This window comes from Balaenoptera musculus, chromosome 7, assembly GCF_009873245.2.
Source record: "Balaenoptera musculus isolate JJ_BM4_2016_0621 chromosome 7, mBalMus1.pri.v3, whole genome shotgun sequence".
In the NCBI taxonomy this organism is placed as follows: Eukaryota; Metazoa; Chordata; class Mammalia; order Artiodactyla; family Balaenopteridae; genus Balaenoptera; species Balaenoptera musculus.
In genome coordinates, this window is record NC_045791.1 from 91,019,582 (window position 1) to 91,040,414 (window position 20,833).

The window sequence follows — 20,833 nt, forward strand, 5'->3', positions numbered from 1 at the left end:
GATTCTTTTCTTTCTTCATGAATCCAGGCAAGGGTTCCCTGTAATAGAGTGGCTGGGGCTGAGTGCGTTTATACCAAGGCTTGTGAACCCAAACTGGTACACGGGCCAGGATAAAAACGCAAAGAAATGAAATAGACTGAATGTATGAAGCAGTAAAGATTGGTGGGGACCAGGGATGAACCAGAAAGTAGACGGCCCCTTTGAGAACAGTCACTAACAAGCCCCAAAACATTGTCTCTACCTAAGCCTGTAGATCCAATGTTGCCAGAACTTCCTATTATCTAAGAGATAGCAGGAATACTTATTTTTATTGGAGAACTCTCCCATTTTTAAATGCTGGCACTGAAATTAAAAATTTTGAGAGGTACCAGTGTGCCAATATTAGGTAGACCAAATAAACCTATCTGGTGGGTCTGATCTGGACTTTGAGCTCACAATTCGGACCTTTGATTTAGACTCCATTTTACAGGAAACAACTTGAGCTATCTTAACCCATCTGGGAGCTGTAACAACTTTACATTTATGAAAGAAGTGAGGAAATATTAAGTAATACGCTTCCATGACACCTAAGTGTTGAAAAGTAACATACATGGTAGTAGTTTTCCCAGCGCCATTGGGCCCCAGCAATGAAGTAATATGCCCTTCATAAAAGTTCAGACTGAGGTTAGCAACAGCAATTTTTGAGCCATAGTTCTTTGTGACCCCATGCAGGGCAACCCCAACTGTGAGATCTTTAGGTTCAGACTCAGTGTTGGAGGGAAACATGTATTCAGGACCTGGAAAGAAATTAAGAAAAGAGTTGTAAGCTCACAAGGAAGAAAAATGGAGCTAGAGTTAGACTTTTCATTAATTAAAAATTGAAGACTATAAAAGCACAAGCCTCAAACTAAAAAATAATTCCAGGAATAAATGATCTATTATAGTCTTCAGCCTTCTCACTTGTTTCAAAAATGAATGAGAGTGTTGGAACCACACGCTAAGGTTTATATTGTCCTTCTCTGTCAGAAAAAGTAGTCTCAGAATATAGCATCATAATAATGAATTCTCCTTTATTCCACAGATCCCAAATACTCAAAACACAATTTTAAGGCTTGGTCCTCCAATTGGACAGGGTGATATCTACTTACAGAATAAATGTCTACAGTGACGAGGCTCAGTCAGATCTGTGGTTTATAGAATTGGTTCATTAATTACTCTCTACATTTCCTTCAGGCATCACAAAAGGACCACTTATATGGGTCATCCTTACTTTATAAAGCTGACACTGCTCACCCAATGTCAGTAAAACATGAGCCTTAAACTGTTTGTTCAGTGTTGGTGATGGGTTATGCTAAATTATCCATACTTGTTACTTGGTTACTCCTTATGACTAGTGACAGACGGCTGAGGTGAGGGGTGCAGACTGGGGCCAAGGAACAAAGTTTTTCTCTGTGTGAATCTAACTGGAACACAAAGGGATCTGCAATCTTGGCCTAATTAGCACCATATGCTAACCAACTGAGCTAATGAGCTCAGAAAAAGCCACAATTTAATCTCTCTAAGAGTCCAAACACATATGTGTAGACATATTCATCCATGACTAAAAGGATAATTTTGCCATTTAGAAAAAGATAATTAAAATCACTAGTCATGTAAATTTTATATCACTTCTCTCATAATAATGCATGTTGTTGACCTACTTGTCTTACTGACAGATGGTCTGGTGTTCTGCATCATGATATTAGTAAACATAAGGCCATTGCTTTTCTCATGCTTCACTTCTGCACATCCCAATCGCTCCTTCCAATAGGAAGGAAGGAATGGAAAATACCATGGAGCTGCCATACCATATGTACCTGTAACAAAAATGTATTAGGAAAAGTAATTATTAATTGATTGTTAACATTAAGCATCAGAAGCTAAATAACAGAGTACTTACTATACAGTGTTCAGGAAGTATTTTCATTTTTTTTGACACTATATAAAACTAAAGTGGTCTCAGTTTCCAAAGTAAAGTAAAAAACATAGCATTTCAAAAAATTCTTTCTTTTTTAAACAGCTTCATTGGGTATAGTTACACACCATAAAATTTAATCATTGTAAGTGTAGAGTGAGATGATTTTTAGTAAATAAAGTTGTGCAACCATAACCACAATCCAAAAATTCCAATAACTCCAAAAATTTCTCCCATGCCCTTTGCAGATAGTCCCTACTTTCAACCCAAGTTAAAGGCAATCACTGACCTGCTTTCTGTCTCTATATTACCTCTCTTTTACAGAAATTTTATATAACTGGAATAGAATAATAGTCTTTTATTCATTTATAGCATCAAAAACCTACAAATATAAATAAGGCTTAATGGAAAAACTCCTGATCATGTTGAAGTTTTAACCACTTGAGACCTAGGAGGGGAATCCCACTAGTCTTGTTCCATTAGAACTGGGTAAATTCTCCTTAGAATTAGGAGACTTGATTTTTGCCTTATAATATCTTGTTCTCCCATTTGGAAAGACTGGATTCCGTGCTCCTTAATTCACTCTGTCCTTTAAAGGTACATCAGAGAAAAAAACTCAACAGTGCATTATCTCATCCTGGAAAATTCTGTTTAGTTTTGGGATTTAAGTATTTCTTTTTGGAGATGATATGTGGCAAATAAAAATATTAGAAAATATATTTTAGCAGATTTATAATAAATATAATTTATGACCATAAAAAAGCATGTATCTATAGGAAGCATGTTCGTACCTGGGAAAACGTTCCTGACATACCAAGCAATAAGGAAATAAATGAAAGAGTCGACTAGGATTAGACAGCATAGCCAGCCAAACGAAGTGGTGTCATCCTGAACTGGGGAACTGTACATATTTTCCCACTGAAGACCTAAGAAGTGAACACATAGATTTATTCTTCTGTGAGACATATTGCAGGTGTGAAAGATAAAATCCAGCTGTAAAGGAAGTGAACCTACCAATGCCCTGCTCCTCATATCGTGCAATGTACTGACTTGCATAGCTGAAAGCTGTTGGGGACAGCAGGTTCTGTGAAGAAAATCAATGGCAATGATAGTTCTTGTAGATTTCACACATTTCGCCCAGAGGGATCTTAACATACTTAAAACTTTGGGCACTTATATAGATAAAACTGACATTAACTCTCTAAGCATATTTAAAAACACAGAGGTCCCTTACCAAGCATGCTACAACTCTGGAAGAAAAGGAGAGGAAATAGAAAACAAAAGCAGTAAAATTATAACTTAAAAATATTTATCAAAAATCCAAAATATATATATCTAAACTTATTAAATGTTGCTTAGCAATTTATAAAACCAGTAATAATAGGGTAATGCAACGTTAAGGCTAGTATCAAATGAAATGTTAGGGGCCAGAAGGTGTTTTTACTTCAGAGGTTGACTTCAAGTAATAGAAGTTTTATGCATGAAAATATACTAAAATGTCAACTGAGTACTAATAATGCAACAAATTAAAAATTTAGATGTTGTTTAAACTCAAGGTGATCAATGTCAAATGAAAGTTATTTATCACTTTCTATTTCCATAAACAGCAAAGTTTTAACATGACTCTCAGTCAATGATGAGCTTTACTTCTGCTTTCCAAATTTCAAAGTCAGTAAACCTAATGCTTTCATTAAAATTCTTAAATTAATTTAGTACTTTAATTGAAAAAGCAGAATTCAAAATTGATTATATGCTCTCAGCGTATTTGTCTTTATGCCTGTATGTTATATTATACGTCATAAAAACCATGAGAATTATTCATTTATGAGAATAATGCCAGTTATAGAGGCTCTAAGATATTTAAGGAATTGGGCCAGAGAGAAGTCAGAATTCTTGATGATCTTCAAAACTTGATGTATTACATTTTAACTGTTCTTTCTTCAGGTACTGTCTCTTAACAGCATCACCTATTATAGTTTTAGAAACCGTGGAGGAAAAGTTTTCTTTTCATGGTCTTACGCTTGTATGGTAGACAATGACGTAACTGACTCTCATTAGGACAGTTACTCATATTTTGCAAACACTGAACTTTTACATTTAGATAAGTGTATTCTCAGTTGGAGAGCCAAAACCACCAAAAAAGGTCCATTCCTTTCACACCCTGGCCATTCAGTTGTGACAGTTGACTCACCATGAATACTTTTACTATGTAGTTCAACTCATTCTCAATTGTAACCAGAACAATAAATGGAAAAAAGGCAATGATGTAGATGAGGCTTCCAATCAGAGCTGCAATGTTGGTGTTGTTGAAGAAGACACTGATAAGGTAGCTCATGGCAAGAACTGAGAAGCTATAGTCCGAAAAATACAGGAACAAAATGAACCCATTTGTTTTAGGAAGAATATTGCCAAACTTGAGTATAATGATGAGGATGATGATGGTAACCAGTAAAAATCCAACACTCTCTATAAGCCAGGCAAAAAAGTGGCTGGAGGAGTTTACACCCATCATCTTCATGTACTGTAAAAAGGAAAAAGTGTTAGCGCCTTCTTAAGCTAATACACACTTAAATAACAATTATTCCTGTATCATTCCAAAATGTCCATGAGATTCTTCATACACATGGAACTAGGCATTTTAATGATTTATCTAAGTCTAGTTTTTGTCCATGCTTGCTATGTGAAATTAATATGACCATTTATTCCAGCCTATCTTAGATTGTATGTTCCCAGAGTGCCCCAATATAATGAATGATTTGGATGGTGAGGTTTGTTTTGTTTATTGACAATTTCATTTTATAACTGGTATCTAAGTGATGTCTCCAGATTAAACTAGTTTAGAATAGACCATCAAAATTTACAGTATACCCTGCAGAATTTTACAACATGAATTTGACATTTGTGCAGGCATGAATATTTCAAGCTGGTGAAAACCCATGGTTTACTTCAAATTCAATGTAGGGACTGAGGTAATAAAACTCCATAATATTTTTACTAAACATGAATGAAAAACACAATCAGTATTCATATTCCCGAGAGAATTAGAATAGACCTGATTCCTAAGAATTTAAAACAAGCAAACTTTGAAGGGGGACATTCTGCCTTTTGACATAACGTCCCCATCCTTAAAATCCCCAACAGTCTAGGTCAGGTTTGTCATCTTTGTTTTCTAAAAAGATGTCCATGAACCCAAAATGAACTCATGTATCTCAGGTAATCTATACCTCTCTCTCTCTCAGTTGATATTCTTTAATAACCCATTGATATCCCTAGAGACCAAGGCATTCCACCAAGGTAGAAAAACAGACCAGCATGTTTGTGCATTAACTCAAAAGGATTCTGAAAGATCTGAAGTCCCTAAGACCTTGGGTGTCTTGAATTTGGTGACTTGAATTTGTACCTGGTTTCTAGTTTTAACAACTCTTGATTAATGTTAAGCTTATGAATGTAAATTCCATTTAAAAAAAGAACAAAAGAAATGTTCCACTAACAGCTTTATAATCCAGTATTTTTTTGTAAAATCAAGGATTTTCAATGTCCTCCCCCTTTAAACCTAACTTGTCCAGGAAAAAAAAAAAAAGGGAATGTGCCAAATCTTTTGCTTTACAAGCAAAATTGTGAATTTTACTTTTTGCCTTTGCAACTTATTACATTTTGATAACTCTGCTGCTCCAGTTGTTACCATGGAAACAGCTACCTGACTGGCAAGAGTCTAAGCTGTGGGCCTTAAGCTAATCACCACTGTGGAAATTCTGTGACTTTTCCTCTTAACTTTGCCCTTTTCCTCACCCTCTTCTCTCCTACTACTTCTCTCCTCCCAGACCCTGCCACCCTTTGCAGTAAAGACTCAATCTATGTTTCCATAGGAATAAATGTGTGGGTCAAAGTAAAAAAATCAGCATGGAGTGAAGATTCACTATGGAAGGTTTTCTCCATTGCTATGTATCTATCATTGAAAAGAAAACTACATTTTGGTGTGAAAAAGACCTCACAGATCTTATTTTAGCAATTCTTTCCCTGCACCCCACCCCATTTGAGAAATTACCGTGTCATGTTTGACACATTACATGTGTCATGTTTGATGACTTCATTTCAGAGATATTCACCAATTTTTTGGTGACTTACCAGTTATTTGTATTTTGACGTTTTTACTGAGTGTAATGCCTATTTGAATATAATTAAATGCTGAGTTATAGAACCCATATAACTACCCCAAAGCTGATATTCACCACCTAATTTCATGTGACCTACACAAAAAATATTCCCCCCCCTGCCATAGCAATGTAGGTCAGTAGGAGGCAAGTCACTATATTTTACAAGGTGGATATACAATATCAAGGACTCTATCAAGGACATGAAATACAGCTGACTTAATGTATAAATATGTTTTCCTTCCCTGACAATGGATAGCTTCAGTATAAAACATTTATATACCTAGAAAATTCTCCATTCATAGCCTTGTTAAAAAATAATTTAGCAAACCCAAAGACCAGGACTGAAGGTGTTGATCACCGTAATTTTGAAGTTTTCAAGGCTCAAGATCAGATTTCTATTCCCAAGAGTTGGTAAAAGTTGGAGACTGATCATTGCTTTTTATCAAAACAGATCAGGTTAGGTACTTCCAAAAGTGTTTACTACTTAACATTCTAGATCAAACTTCAGTGTTAAACTTCAGGATTTTACGCCATGAGAAGAACAGCTGTTATTCATAAAGAGAAAAGGCAATGAGACCATGTAAGTCATCCATAAATTATTCAGATTCACTGCCAACTTCGAGATAATCAACAAGACCAAACTTGCTAATGGAAGGTCACCCACAGAGAACGGCTGGCGTTAGTGTCTCCTCAGGGTGACAGATTCAGGTGTTGGCTTTGTAATTAGAGTCACTTTTCTCAAGCCCCCCAAACCTGCTGGAGCAATTCATCAATATCTGATAACGTGTTACTCAGGAAAACCCCTCTGCACAGTGATCAAAGTCTGTTCCAGTTCTTGGCAGAAAATAATGACAAGAAAGAGATTCTGTAAGATTGTGGATAAATGTGTCACATTCAAGAGAAGCTTATGCACAGGGATTGACATTAATGCTGTCAGGAAAAGAAATCATAAATATACATATATTTACTTGACAGCAATGTCTTCATTCAACAAGAATGTCAAGCACTGGTTAATAAGAAATAATAACATTTTCTACCTCAAATTTTATATCCTATTATAGATATTTATGTTATTGTTTTTAGTTAAGATATAAAGGATATTGTGATCATTACTTGGAATATTCCAAATTCTCACTAGTAGGATGGATAGTGTGTACTAAGAAGACATAAAAAAGAATAAATTAGGCAGAAGGGGAGAGGCAGCATGACCAAAGGAGGGCCTCTGGGGTGTGGAGTTCTGGAGTTTGGAGGAAAACACATCCCCTTTCTCACAGAGCTGAGGTTGAGGAACAGCTGCCTGGCTGCAGAGAGTGAAAAAGAGAACCTGGGCGGGAAGGTCTCCATGTCACTTACTGTGAAAAAAGTAGAGGCATAAAGAGGCTAAACAATTAGTCAAAAATGAAACAGCCAGGAGACCTTCAGGATGGCAGAAGAGTAAGACGTGGAGATCACCTTCCTGCCCACAAATACATCAGAAATACATCTACAGGTGGAACAATTCCTACAGAGCACCTACTGAACGCTGGCAGAAGACCTCAGACCTCCCAAAAGGCAAGAAACTCCCCACATACCAGGGTAGAATAAAAAAAGAATAGGGATGGGACCTGCATCTCTGGGAGGGAGCTGTGAAGGAGGAAAAGTTTCCACACACTAGGAAGCCCCTTCACTGGCAGAGACTGCGGGTGGCAGAGGGGGGAGCTTCGGAGACACGGAGGAGAGCACAGCAACAGGGGTGCAGAGGGCAAAGCGGAGAGATTCCCGCACAGAGGATCGGTGCCGACCAGCACTCACCAGCCTGAGAGGCCTGTCTGCTCACCCGCAGGGGCGGGCGGGGGCTGGGAGCTGAGGCTCGGGCTTCAGAGGTCAGATCCCAGGGAGAGGACTGGGGTTAGCTGTGTGAACACAGCCTGAAGGGAGCTAGTGTGCAACAGCTAACCAGGAGGGAGTCCGGGAAAAAGTCTGGACCTGCCTAAGAGGCAATAGACCATTGTTTCAGGGTGCATGAGGAGAGGGGATTCAGAGCACCACCTAAACGAGCTCCAGAGACAGGCACGAGCTACGGTTACCAGCATGACACCAGAGACGGGCACGAGACGCTAAGGCTGCTGCTGCAGCCACCAAGAAGCCTGTGTGCGAGCACAGGTCACTCTCCACACCTCTCGTCCTGGGAGCCTGTGCAGCCTGCTACTGCCAGGGTCCCGTGATCCAGGGACAACTTCCCCAGGAGAACGGATGGCACGCCTCAGGCTGTTGCAACGTCACGCCGGCCTCTGCCACCACAGGCTCGCCCCACGTTCCGTACCCCTCCCTCCTCCCGGCCTGACTCAGCCAGAGCCCCCTAATCAGCTGCTCCTTTAACGACGTCCTGTCTGGGTGGAAACAGACGCCCTCAGGCGACCTACATGCAGAGACGGGGCCAAATCCAACGCTGAACCCAAGGAGCCTTGCGAACAAAGAAGAGAAAGGGAAATCTCTCCCAGCAGCCTCAGGAGCAGCGGATTAAATCTCCACAATCAACTTGATGTACCCTGCATCTGTGGAATACCTGAATAGACAATGAATCAGCCCAAAATTGAGGCGGTGGACTTTGGGAGCAATGATATATATATTTATTTCCTTCTTCTCTTTTTGTGAGTGTGTATGTGTATGCTTCTGTGTGTGATGTTGTCTGTATAGCTTTGTTTTTTTGGTTTTTTTTTTATACATTTTTTTTTTAAATTTTTTTTTAAAGATGTCTTTTTTTTTTTTTTAAAGTCCTTCAATCAGTTATTTATTTATTTATTTATTTATGGCTGTGTTGGGTCTTCATTTCTGTGCGAGGGCTTTCTCTAGTTGCGGCAAGCGGGGGCCACTCCTCATTGCAGTGCGCGGGCCTTACACTATCGCGGCCTCTCTTGTTGCGGAGAACAGGCTCCAGACGCGCAGGCTCGGTAATTGTGGCTCACGGGCCCAGTTGCTCCGTGGCATGTGGGATCTTCCCAGACCAGGGCTCGAACCCGTGTCCCCTGCATTAGCAGGCAGATTCTCAACCACTGCGCCACCAGGGAAGCCCTATAGCTTTGTTTTTACCATTTGTCCTAGGGTTCCGTTTGTCCGTTTTTGTTTTGTTTGTTTCCTTGTTTTGTTTTTATTTTTAGTATAGTTTTTAGCACTTGTTATCATTGGTGGATTTGTTTTTTGGTTTGGGTGCTCTCTTCTTTCTTTCTTTTTCTTTCCGTTTTAATTACTTTTTAATTTCTTTTATTTTTAATAATTATTTTTGATTTTAATAGCTTTATTTTATTTTACTTTTTTCTTTCTTTCTTTTTTTCTCCCTTTTCTTCTGAGCCATGTGGCTGACAGGGTCTCGGTGCTCCAGCTGGGTGTCAGGCCTGAGTCTCTGAGGTGGGAGAGCCGAGTTCAGGACATTGGTCCACCAGAGACCTCCCAGCTCCACATAATATCAAACGGTGAAAGCTCTCCCAGAGATCTCCATCTCAATGCTAAGATCCAGTTCCAATCAACGACCAGCAAGCTACAGTGCTGGACACCCTATGCCAAACAACTAGCAAGACAGGAACACAGCCCCGTCCATTAGCAGAGAGGCTGCCTAAAATCATAAGGCCACAGACACCCCAAAACACACTACCGGACGCAGACCTGCCCACCAGAAAGACAAGATCTAGCCTCATCCACCAGAACACAGGCACTAGTCCCCTCTACCAGGAAGCCTATACAACCCACTGAACCAACCTTAGCCAATGGGGGCAGACACCAAAAATAAAGGCAACTACAAACCTGCAGCCTGCGAAAAGGAGATCCCAAACACAGTAAGTTAAGCAAAATGAGAAGACAGAGAAACACACAGCAGATGAAGGAGCAAGGTAAAAACCCACCAGACCAAACAAATGAAGAGGAAATAGGCAGTCTACCTGAAAAAGAATTCAGAATAATGAGAGTAAAGATGATCCAAAATCGTGGAAATAGAATGGAGAAAATACAAGAAATGTTTAACAAGGACCTAGAAGAAATAAAGAGCAAACAAACAATGATGAACAGCACAATAAATGAAATTTAAAATTCTCTAGAAGGAATCAATGCAGAATAACTGAGGCAGAAGAAAAGATAAGTGACCTGGAAGATAAAATAGCGGAAATAACTAGTGCAGAGCAGAATAAAGAAAAAGGAATGAAAAGAATTGAGGACAGTCTCAGAGACCTCTGGGACAACATTAAATGCACTAACATTCGAATTATAGGGGTCCGAGAAGAAGAAGAGAAAAAGAAAGGGACTGATAAAATACTTGAAGAGATTATAGTTGAAAACTTCCCTAATATGGGTAAGGAAATAGTCAATCAAGTCCAGGAAGTGCAGAGAGTCCCATACAGGATAAATCCAAGGAGAAACACTCCAAGACACATATTAATCAAACTATCAAAAGTTAAATACAAAGAAAAAATATTAAAAGCAGCAAGGGAAAAGCGACAAATAACATACAAGGGAATCCCCATAAAGTTAACAGCTGATCTTTCAGCAGAAACTCTGCAAGCCAGAAGGGAGCGGCAGGACATATTTTAAGTGATGAAAGGGAAAAACCTACAACCAAGATTACTCTACCCAGCAGGGATATCATTCAGATTCAATGGAGAAACTAAAAACTTTACAACAAACAAAAGCTAAGAGAATTCAGCACCACCAAACCACCTTTACAACAAATGCTAAAGGAACATCTCTAGGCAGGATACACAAGAGAAGAAAAGGACCTACAATAACAAACTGAAAACAATTAAGAAAATTGTAATAGGAACATACATATCGATAATTACCTTAAATGTAAATGGATTAAATGGTCCAACCAAAAGACATAGACTGGCTGAATGGATACAAAAACAAGACCCGTATATATGCTGTCTACAAGAGACACATTTCAGACCTAGGGACACATACAGACTGAAAGTGAGGGGATGGAAAAAGGTATTCCATGCAAATGGAAACCAAAAGAAAGATGGAGTAGCAATTCTTATATCAGACAAAATAGACTTTAAAACAAAGACTATTACAAGAGACAAAGAAGGACACTATATAATGATCAAGGGATCAATCCAAGAAGAAGATATAACAATTGTAAATATTTATGCACCCAACATAGGAGCACCTCAATACGTAAGGCAAATGCTAACAGCCATAAGAGGGGAAATTGGCAGTAACACAATAATAGTAGGGGACTTAAACACCCCACTTTCACCAATGGTCAGATCATCCAAAATGAAAATAAATAAGGAAACACAAGCTTTAAATGATGCATTAAAAAAGATGGACTTAATTGATACAGACATTCCAGCCAAAAACAACAGAATACACTTTCTTTTCAAGTGCTCATGGAACATTCTCCAGGAGAGATCATATCTTGGGTCACAAATCAAGCCTTGTTAAACTGAAGAAAATTGAAATCCTATCAAGTATCTTTTCTGATCACAACGCTATGAGACTAGACATCAATTACGAGAAAAAAATCTATAAAAAGTACAAACACATGGAGGCTAAACAACACACTACTTAATAAGCAAGAGATCACTGAAAAAATCAAAGCGGAAATCAAAAAATTCGTAGAAACAAATGACAATGAACACACGATGACCCAAAACCTATGGGATGTGGCAAAAGCAGTTCTAAGAGGGAAGTTTATAGCAATACAATCCTACATCAAGAAACAAGAAACTTCTCAAATAAACAACCTAACCTTACACTTAAAGCAATTAGAGAAAGAAGAACAATAAACCCCCAAAGCTAGCAGAAGGAAAGAAATCATAAAGATCAGATCAAAAATAAATGAAAAAGAAATGAAGGAAACAATAGCAAAAATCAATGAAACTAAAAGCTGGTTCTTTGAGAAGATAAACAAAATTGATAAACCATTAGCCAGACTCATCAAGAGAAAAAGGGAGAAGACTCAAATCAATAGAATGAGACATGAAAAAGGAGAAGTAACCACTGACACTGCAGAAATACAAACGATCATGAGAGATTACTACAAGCAACTCTATGCCAATAAAATGGACAACTTGGAAGAAATGGACAGATTCTTAGAAATGCACAACCTACCGAGACTGAACCAGGAAGAAATAGAAAATATGAACAGACCAATCACAAGCACTGAAATTGAAACTGTGATTAAAAATCTTCCAACAAACAAAAGCCCAGGACCAGATGGCTTCACTGGCGAATTCTATCAAACATTTAGAGAACAGCTAACACCTATCCTTCTTAAACTCTTCCAAAATATTGCAGAGGGAGGAACACTCCCAAACTCATTCTACGAGGCCACCATCACCCTGATACCAAAACCAGACAAAGATGTCACAAAGAAAGAAAACTACAGGCCAATATCACTGATGAACATAGATGCAAAAATCCTCAACAAAATACTCGCAAACAGAATCCAACAGCACATTAAAAGGATCATACACCATGACCAAGTGGGGTTTATCCCAGGAATGCAAGGATTCTTCAATATACGCAAATCAATCAATGTGATACACCATATTAACAAATTGAAGGAGAAAAACCATATGATTATCTCAATAGATGCAGAGAAAGCTTTCGACAAAATTCAACAGCCATTTATGATAAAAGCCCTGCAGAAAGTAGGCATAGAGGGAACTTTCCTCAACATAATAAAGGCCATATATGACAAACCCACAGCTAACATTGTCCTCAATGGTGAAAAACTGAAACCATTTCCACTAAGATCAGGAACAAGACAAGGTTGCCCACTCTCACCACTGTTATTCAACATAGTTTTGGAAGTGTTAGCCACAGCAATCAGAGAAGACAAAGAAATAAAAGGAATCCAAATCGGAAAAGAAGAAGTAAAGCTGTCACTATTTGCAGATGACATGATACTATACATAGAGAATCCTAAAGATGCTACCAGAAAACTCCTAGAGCTAATCAATGAATTTGGTAAAGTAGCAGGATACAAAATTAATGCACAGAAATCGCTTGCATTTCTATACACTAATGACGAAAAATCTGAAAGTGAAATTAAGAAAACACTCCCGTTTACCATTGCAACAAAAAGAATAAGATATCTAGGAATAAACCTACCTAAGGAGACAAAAGACCTGTATGCAGAAAATTATAAGACACTGATGAAAGAAATTAAAGACGATACAAATAGATGGAGAGATATACCATGTTCCTGGATTGGAAGAATCAACATTGTGAAAATGACTCTACTACCCAAAGCAATCTACAGATTCAATGCAATCCCTATCAAACTACCACTGGCATTTTTCACAGAACTAGAACAAAAAATTTCACAATTTGTATGGAAACACAAAAGACCCCGAATAGCCAAAGCAATCTTGAGAACGAAAATGGAGCTGGGGGAATCAGGCTCCCTGACTTCAGACTATACTACAAAGCTTCAGTAATCAAGACAGTTTGGTACTGGCACAAAAACAGAAATATAGATCAATGGAACAGGATAGAAAGCCCAGAGATAAACACACACACATATGGTCACCTTATCTTTGATAAAGGAGGCAAGCATATACAGTGGAGAAAAGACAGCCTCTTCAATAAGTGGTGCTGGGAAAATTGGACAGCTACATGTAAAAGTATGAAATTAGAACACTCCCTGACACCATGCACAAAAATAAACTCCAAATGGATTAAAGACCTAAGTGTAAGGCCAGACACTATCAAACTCTTAGAGGAAAACATAGGCAGAACACTCTATGACATAAATCACAGCAAGATTCTTTTTGACCCAGCTCCCAGAGAAATGGAAATAAGAACACAAATAAACAAATGGGACCTAATGAAACTTAAAAGCTTTTGCACAGCAAAGGAAACCATAAACAAGACCAAAGACAACCATCAGAATGGGAGAAAATATTTGCAAATGAAGCAACTGACAAAGGATTAATCTCCAAGATTTACAAGCAGCTCATGCAGCTCAATAACAAAAAAACGAACAACCCAATCCAAAAATGGGCAGAAGACCTAAATAGACATTTCTCCAAAGAAGATATACAGATGGCCTACAGACACATGAAAGAATGCTCAACATCATTAATCATTAGAGAAATGCAAATCAAAACTACAATGAGATATCATCTCACACCGGTCAGAATGGCCATCATCAAAAAATCTAGAAACAATAAATGCTGGAGAGGGTGTGGAGGAAAGGGAACACTCTTGCACTGTTGGTGGGAATGTAAATTGATACAGCCACTATGGAGAACAGTATGGAGGTTCCTTAAAAAACTACAAATAGAACTACCATACGACCCAGCAATCCCACTACTGGGTATATACCCTGAGAAAACCATAGGTCAAAAAGTGTCATGTACCACAATGTTCATTGCAGCTCTATTTACAATAGCCAGGACCTGGAAGCAACCTAAATGTCCATCGACAGATGAATGGATAAAGAAGATGTGGCACATATATACAATGGAATATTACTCAGCCATAAAAAGAAATGAAATGGAGGTATTTGTAATGAGGTGGATGGAGTTAGAGTCTGTCATACAGAGTGAAGTAAGTCAGAAAGAGAAAAACAAATACAGTATGCTAACACATATATACGGAATCTAAGGAAAAAAAAAAAAAAGGCCATGAAGAACCTAGTGGCAAGACGGGAATAAAGACACAGACCTACTAGAGAATGGACTTGAGGATATGGGGAGGGGGTGGGGTGAGATGGGACAGGGTAAGAGAGTGTCATGGACATATATACACTACCAGGTGTAAGATAGATAGCTAGTGGGAAGCAGCCACATAGCACAGGGAGATCAGCTCGGTGCTTTGTGACCACCTAGAGGGGTGGGATGGGGAGGGTGGGAGGGAGGGAGATGCAAGAGGGAAGAGAAATGGGAACATATTGTATATGTATAACTGATTCACTTTGTTATAAAGCAGAAGCTAACACACTATTGTAAGGCAATTATACTTCAATAAAGATGTTTAAAAAAAAAAAAAAAAAAAAAAAAAAAAAAAGAAAAAAAAAAAAAAAAAAAAAAAAAAGAAACAAGAAACTTCTCAAATAAACAACCTAACCTTACACTTAAAGCAATTAGAGAAAGAAGAACAATAAACCCCCAAAGCTAGCAGAAGGAAAGAAATCATAAAGATCAGATCAAAAATAAATGAAAAAGAAATGAAGGAAACAATAGCAAAAATCAATGAAACTAAAAGCTGGTTCTTTGAGAAGATAAACAAAATTGATAAACCATTAGCCAGACTCATCAAGAGAAAAAGGGAGAAGACTCAAATCAATAGAATGAGACATGAAAAAGGAGAAGTAACCACTGACACTGCAGAAATACAAACGATCATGAGAGATTACTACAAGCAACTCTATGCCAATAAAATGGACAACTTGGAAGAAATGGACAGATTCTTAGAAATGCACAACCTACCGAGACTGAACCAGGAAGAAATAGAAAATATGAACAGACCAATCACAAGCACTGAAATTGAAACTGTGATTAAAAATCTTCCAACAAACAAAAGCCCAGGACCAGATGGCTTCACTGGCGAATTCTATCAAACATTTAGAGAACAGCTAACACCTATCCTTCTTAAACTCTTCCAAAATATTGCAGAGGGAGGAACACTCCCAAACTCATTCTACGAGGCCACCATCACCCTGATACCAAAACCAGACAAAGATGTCACAAAGAAAGAAAACTACAGGCCAATATCACTGATGAACATAGATGCAAAAATCCTCAACAAAATACTAGCAAACAGAATCCAACAGCACATTAAAAGGATTATACACCATGATCAAGTGGGGTTTATTCCAGGAATGCAAGGATTCTTCAATATACGCAAATCAATCAACGTGATACATCATATTAACAAATTGAAGGAGAAAAACCATATGATCATCTCAATAGATGCAGAGAAAGCTTTTGACAAAATTCAACACCCATTTATGATAAAACCCCTGCAGAAAGTAGGCATAGAGGGAACTTTCCTCAACATAATAAAGGCCATATATGACAAACCCACAGCCAACATTGTCCTCAATGGTGAAAAACTGAAACCATTTCCACTAAGATCAGGAACAAGACAAGGTTGCCCACTCTCACCACTATTATTCAACATAGTTTTGGAAGTGTTAGCCACAGCAATCAGAGAAGACAAAGAAATAAAAGGAATCCAAATCGGAAAAGAAGAAGTAAAGCTGTCACTGTTTGCAGATGACATGATACTATACATAGAGAATCCTAAAACTGCCACCAGAAAACTACTAGAGCTAATCAATGAATTTGGTAAAGTAGCAGGATACAAAATTAATGCACAGAAATCTCTTGCATACCTATACACTAATAATGAAAAATCTGAAAGAGAAATTAAGGAAACACTCCCATTTACCACTGCAACAAAAAGAATAAAATACCTAGGAATAAACCTACCTAAGGAGACAAAAGACCTGTATGCAGAAAACTATAAGACACTGATGAAAGAAATTAAAGATGATACAAACAGATGGAGAGACATACCATGTTCTTGGATTGGAAGAATCAACATTGTGAAAATGACTCTACTACGCAAAGCAATCTACATGTTCAATGCAATCCCTGTCAAACTACCAATGGCATTTTTCACAGAACTAGAACAAAAAATTTCACAATTTGTATGGAAATACAGAAGACCTTGTATAGCCCAAGCAATCTTGAGAAGGAAAAACGGAGGTGGAGGAATCAGGCTCCCTGACTTCAGACTATACTACAAAGCTACAGTAATCAAGACAGTATGGTACTGGCACAAAAACAGAAATATAGATCAATGGAACAGGATAGAAAGCCCAGAGATAAACCCATGCACATATGGTCACCTTATCTTTGATAAAGGAGGCAAGAATATACAATGGAGAAAAGACAGCCTCTTCAATAAGTTGTGCTGGGGAAACTGGACAGTTACATGTAAAAGAATGAAATTAGAGCACACCCTAACACCATACACAAAAATGAACTCAAAATGGATTCGAGACCTAAATGTAAGACCGGACACTATAAAATTCTTAGAGGAAAACATAGGAAGAACACTCTTTGACATAAATCACAGCAAGATCCTTTTTGACCCACCTCCTAGAGAAATGGAAATAAAAACAAAAATAAACAAATGGGGTGTAATGAATCTTAAAAGCTTTTGCAGAGCAAAGGAAACCATAAACAAGACGAAAAGACAGCCCCCAGAATGGGAGAAAATATTTGCAAAAGAAGCAACTGACAAAGGATTAATCTCCAAAATTTACAAGCAGCTCATGCAGCTCAATATCAAAAAAAAAACAAACATGCCAATCCAAAAATGGGCAAAAAACCTAAATATACATTTCTCCAAAGAAGATATACAGATTGCCAACAAACACATGAAAGAATGCTCAACATCATTAATCATTAGAGAAATGCAAATCAAAACTACAATGAGGTATCACCTCACACCTGTCAGAATGGCTATCATCAAAAAATCTACAAACAATAAATGCTGGAGAGGGTGTGGAGAAAAGGGAACCCTCTTGCACTGTTGGTGGGAATGTAAATTGATACAGCCACTATGGAGAACAGTATGTAGGTTCCTTAAAACACTAAAAATAGAACTACCATATGACCCAGCAATCCCACGAATGGGCATATACCCTGAGAAAACCATAATTCAAAAAGAGTCATGTACCGCAATGTTCACTGCAGCTCTATTTACAATAGCCAGGACATGGAAGCAACCTAAGTGTCCATCGACAGATGAATGGATAAAGAAGATGTGGCATATATATACAATGGAATATTATTCAGCCATGAAAAGAAACGAAATTGAGTTATTTGTAGTGAGGTGGATGGACCTAGACTCTGTCTGTCATACAGAGTGAAGTAAGTCAGAAAGAGAAAAAGAAATACTGTATGCTAACACATATATATGGAATCTTAAAAAAATAAAAATGGTTATGAAGAACCTAGGGGCAGGGCAAGAATAAAGACGCAGATGTAGAGAATGGACTTGAGGACATGGGGAGGGGGAAGTTTAAGCTGGGACGAAGTGAGAGAGTGGCATGGACTTACATATATTTTCAAATGGAAAATAGATAGCTAGTGGGAAGCAGCTGCATCGCACACGGAGATCAGCTCAGTGCTTTGTGACCACCTAGAAGGGTGGGATAGGGATGGTGGGAGGGAGACGCAAGAGGTAGGGGATATGGGGATATATGTATACATAAAGCTGATTCACTTTGCTATACAGCAGAAACTAACACACCATTGTAAAGCAATTATATTCCAATAAAGATGTTAAAAAAAAAAAGAATAAATTAGCATTCAAAAAAAAAGAAGACATAAAAAATTGCCTCAAGTGAAGCACCACAGGACTACAGACTCTTGCATAATTCTTGGTAATCTTGTCTGCCGACCACAGATATTTTAGGTTACCTGTCTGAACTGAGAGAGGACAACTCCAAAATTTTGTCTCCAAAGCAATATAAACAATCAAGTCCCCATAAATGACTTATATTAGAGCAAATAGATGAAACTAACCACGAAACTGAGAACATAATGTGAAAAACAACTCTTTGGTGTGATATAAAATCAGCTTTTGTACAGATTTAATATTTTAATTTTAAAAAGCAAGGAATGCAGAATAAAACTCAATTGCAAGACATTTCGCAATAGTTTTTTTTAAACTACAGGCTTCATTTTATCAATAAACTTACTGGGCATTAATATTTGTGCTAAATTTCTTTAACAAGTTAAAGGAGTTTACTAGAATCATACCATAACAAGTTCAAAGGTGAATGGCTTCACTGATTTAGCAACTGACCTGGTTTCTCTGCCTAGCTGTGACAACAATTACAGAAGGAAAAATGTTTTGTTGGTTTGTTTGTTTACTTTTTTATTCAATTGGGAAAAGGAAACGGAGAATAGGCAGCTTTAGATCTTAGTAAATATTAAAATGATAATATTAAAAAGGCATCTTGAGTCGCTGGTAACCTAAGAGTCTATCCACCATCATCTTCAATAGTCATTAGGAGTCTAGGCTACTAAAATAAAAGTGTGAGAGAGAAGGTAGCTATGACACGGAAAAGAATTGGTCAGAAGTCCAGACACTTGAGTTTTAGACCCAGGTCTACCATTAACTAGCCCATAGTTTTCATCAAGTCACCTCTCACTTTCTGGGCTCAGCTTTTTCATCTTGAAAAAGGAGGAGGTTAGTTTAGAACTGTTGGCAGAGGAGGTAGGCTGAGCAGGGGCATTAGAAATATTCTACTCGTTCCACACCAGCTTCCATCAACTCATCTCACGAATAGACCATATTCCTTTAAATTTACGACACTGCTAATTTTAAGATGTGTCATTATTTTACATGCCACCAAGAAAGAAAAATCACTGCCAAATAAATTATGACACCCTATCAAATACATCTCAATTTCAGAGGCTTTAAAATGTGAAAAAAAAAAAATCATTCTTAGAATTGATAAAAAAATGAATAATCGAATATCTCTTCTGTTCTGGCAGTGAGAAAGTACATTCTGGAAATATAATGCTGAATGAAGTCTAGATGACAAGACTCAGAGAGTTTAAGGGATTGGGCCCAAGTGAATATGAACTGGAAGACTCAAAGCCTTATTTTCTGATTCCAAGTTCAGTGATATTCCACTATGTAACTTTGACCCCCAAGACTCAGCTAGTTAAATTTTGAAAGTAGACGCCTGCAAAATGAAGACACAGAGCTACCAAACAGAAACTGGTTCACTGTTAAAAATGCCTTTCATGTCTTCTATTGAGAAAAACTCTTTATTGTGCTTTGATGTTTTTTGAGGACATCCATAGATGCATTCAGAGAGTACTATTTATTTATTTATTTATTTTTGGGCCATGCCATGCAGCATGTAGAATCTTAGTTCCCCGACCAGGGATCAAACCCGCTCCCCCCTGCATTGGAAGTGCAGAGCCCTAACCACTGGACCACCAGGGAATCCCCCAGAGAGTACTATTTTCAAACCAAAATAATACAGAATGCATGTATTTTACATATATGTATATAATATATACATAATAGACATATATCACAACACATATATACACACACACATGCTTATATTTACTTATATTTTTAAGGTAGATTATTTACTGTGCTGTAGAAAAGAACTCAGTTTCTATCAGTTTTCTATTTCAAAGTTTTCCTTTAATTTGTAAAGATTCACTTCTGAGTACCAGGAACCTGACAGAGAAATATAAGGTAGGAGCTTGCAACCAAAGTTATGGTCCAGGGCATGGATTCGAGTTTCTAAATTGGGGTTAAGAAAACATTGTACACAGTCCTGAAAACAACGGGGCTCAAACCATTTGATGAGACTTTTACCAAATTATAACTGAAATATAAAAATGCAGCTGAAGATCACCCAGAATTCAAATAGGAAAGGTAAAAAGTGTGGGTTCAAACTCTAGGACAACCCTGGAAGTCTGATGTTGAGCTGACAAAAACATAAAGCAGTAATTTGTACTTTGTAAGGAGAAATAATCAATTGCCTAAAAGCACTGGCAAAGTAAGTCTGAAAAGTACAATTGGGCTAACAGGTTACTCTAACCTCATTGTTTCAGATTGTCAGCCAGGCCTGCAATAATTATTGTCCCTCAGTTTTGAAATGTTTCCGCTATCTTGTCACTTCATGAGTGAGTGTAAAGAATGGGCTCATTACAGGATTAGCAGATAAAATTATTTCTACTGTAATACAATCAAAAAGTCACACAATGCTTTT

The 20,833-nt window shown here is 37.8% G+C and overlaps 1 protein-coding gene across 5 annotated transcripts in view; it reads right to left on the reverse strand.

Annotated features, from left to right (window-relative positions):
• ABCA12 (ATP binding cassette subfamily A member 12) overlaps positions 1-20,833 on the reverse strand; it is a 187,472-nt gene that overhangs the window by 45,656 nt on the left and 120,983 nt on the right. For 4 of the 5 annotated variants that reach the window (XM_036858904.1, XM_036858903.1, XM_036858906.1 and 1 more), the window contains 5 exons: positions 4,125-4,454; positions 2,948-3,017; positions 2,725-2,859; positions 1,680-1,835; positions 590-776 (listed from right to left, as the gene is read on the reverse strand). In XM_036858904.1, the coding sequence (XP_036714799.1) occupies positions 590-776; positions 1,680-1,835; positions 2,725-2,859; positions 2,948-3,017; positions 4,125-4,454 (878 nt within the window). The remainder of the gene's footprint in view (positions 1-589; positions 777-1,679; positions 1,836-2,724; positions 2,860-2,947; positions 3,018-4,124; positions 4,455-20,833) is intronic. The other variant, XM_036858905.1, reaches the window with a different exon arrangement.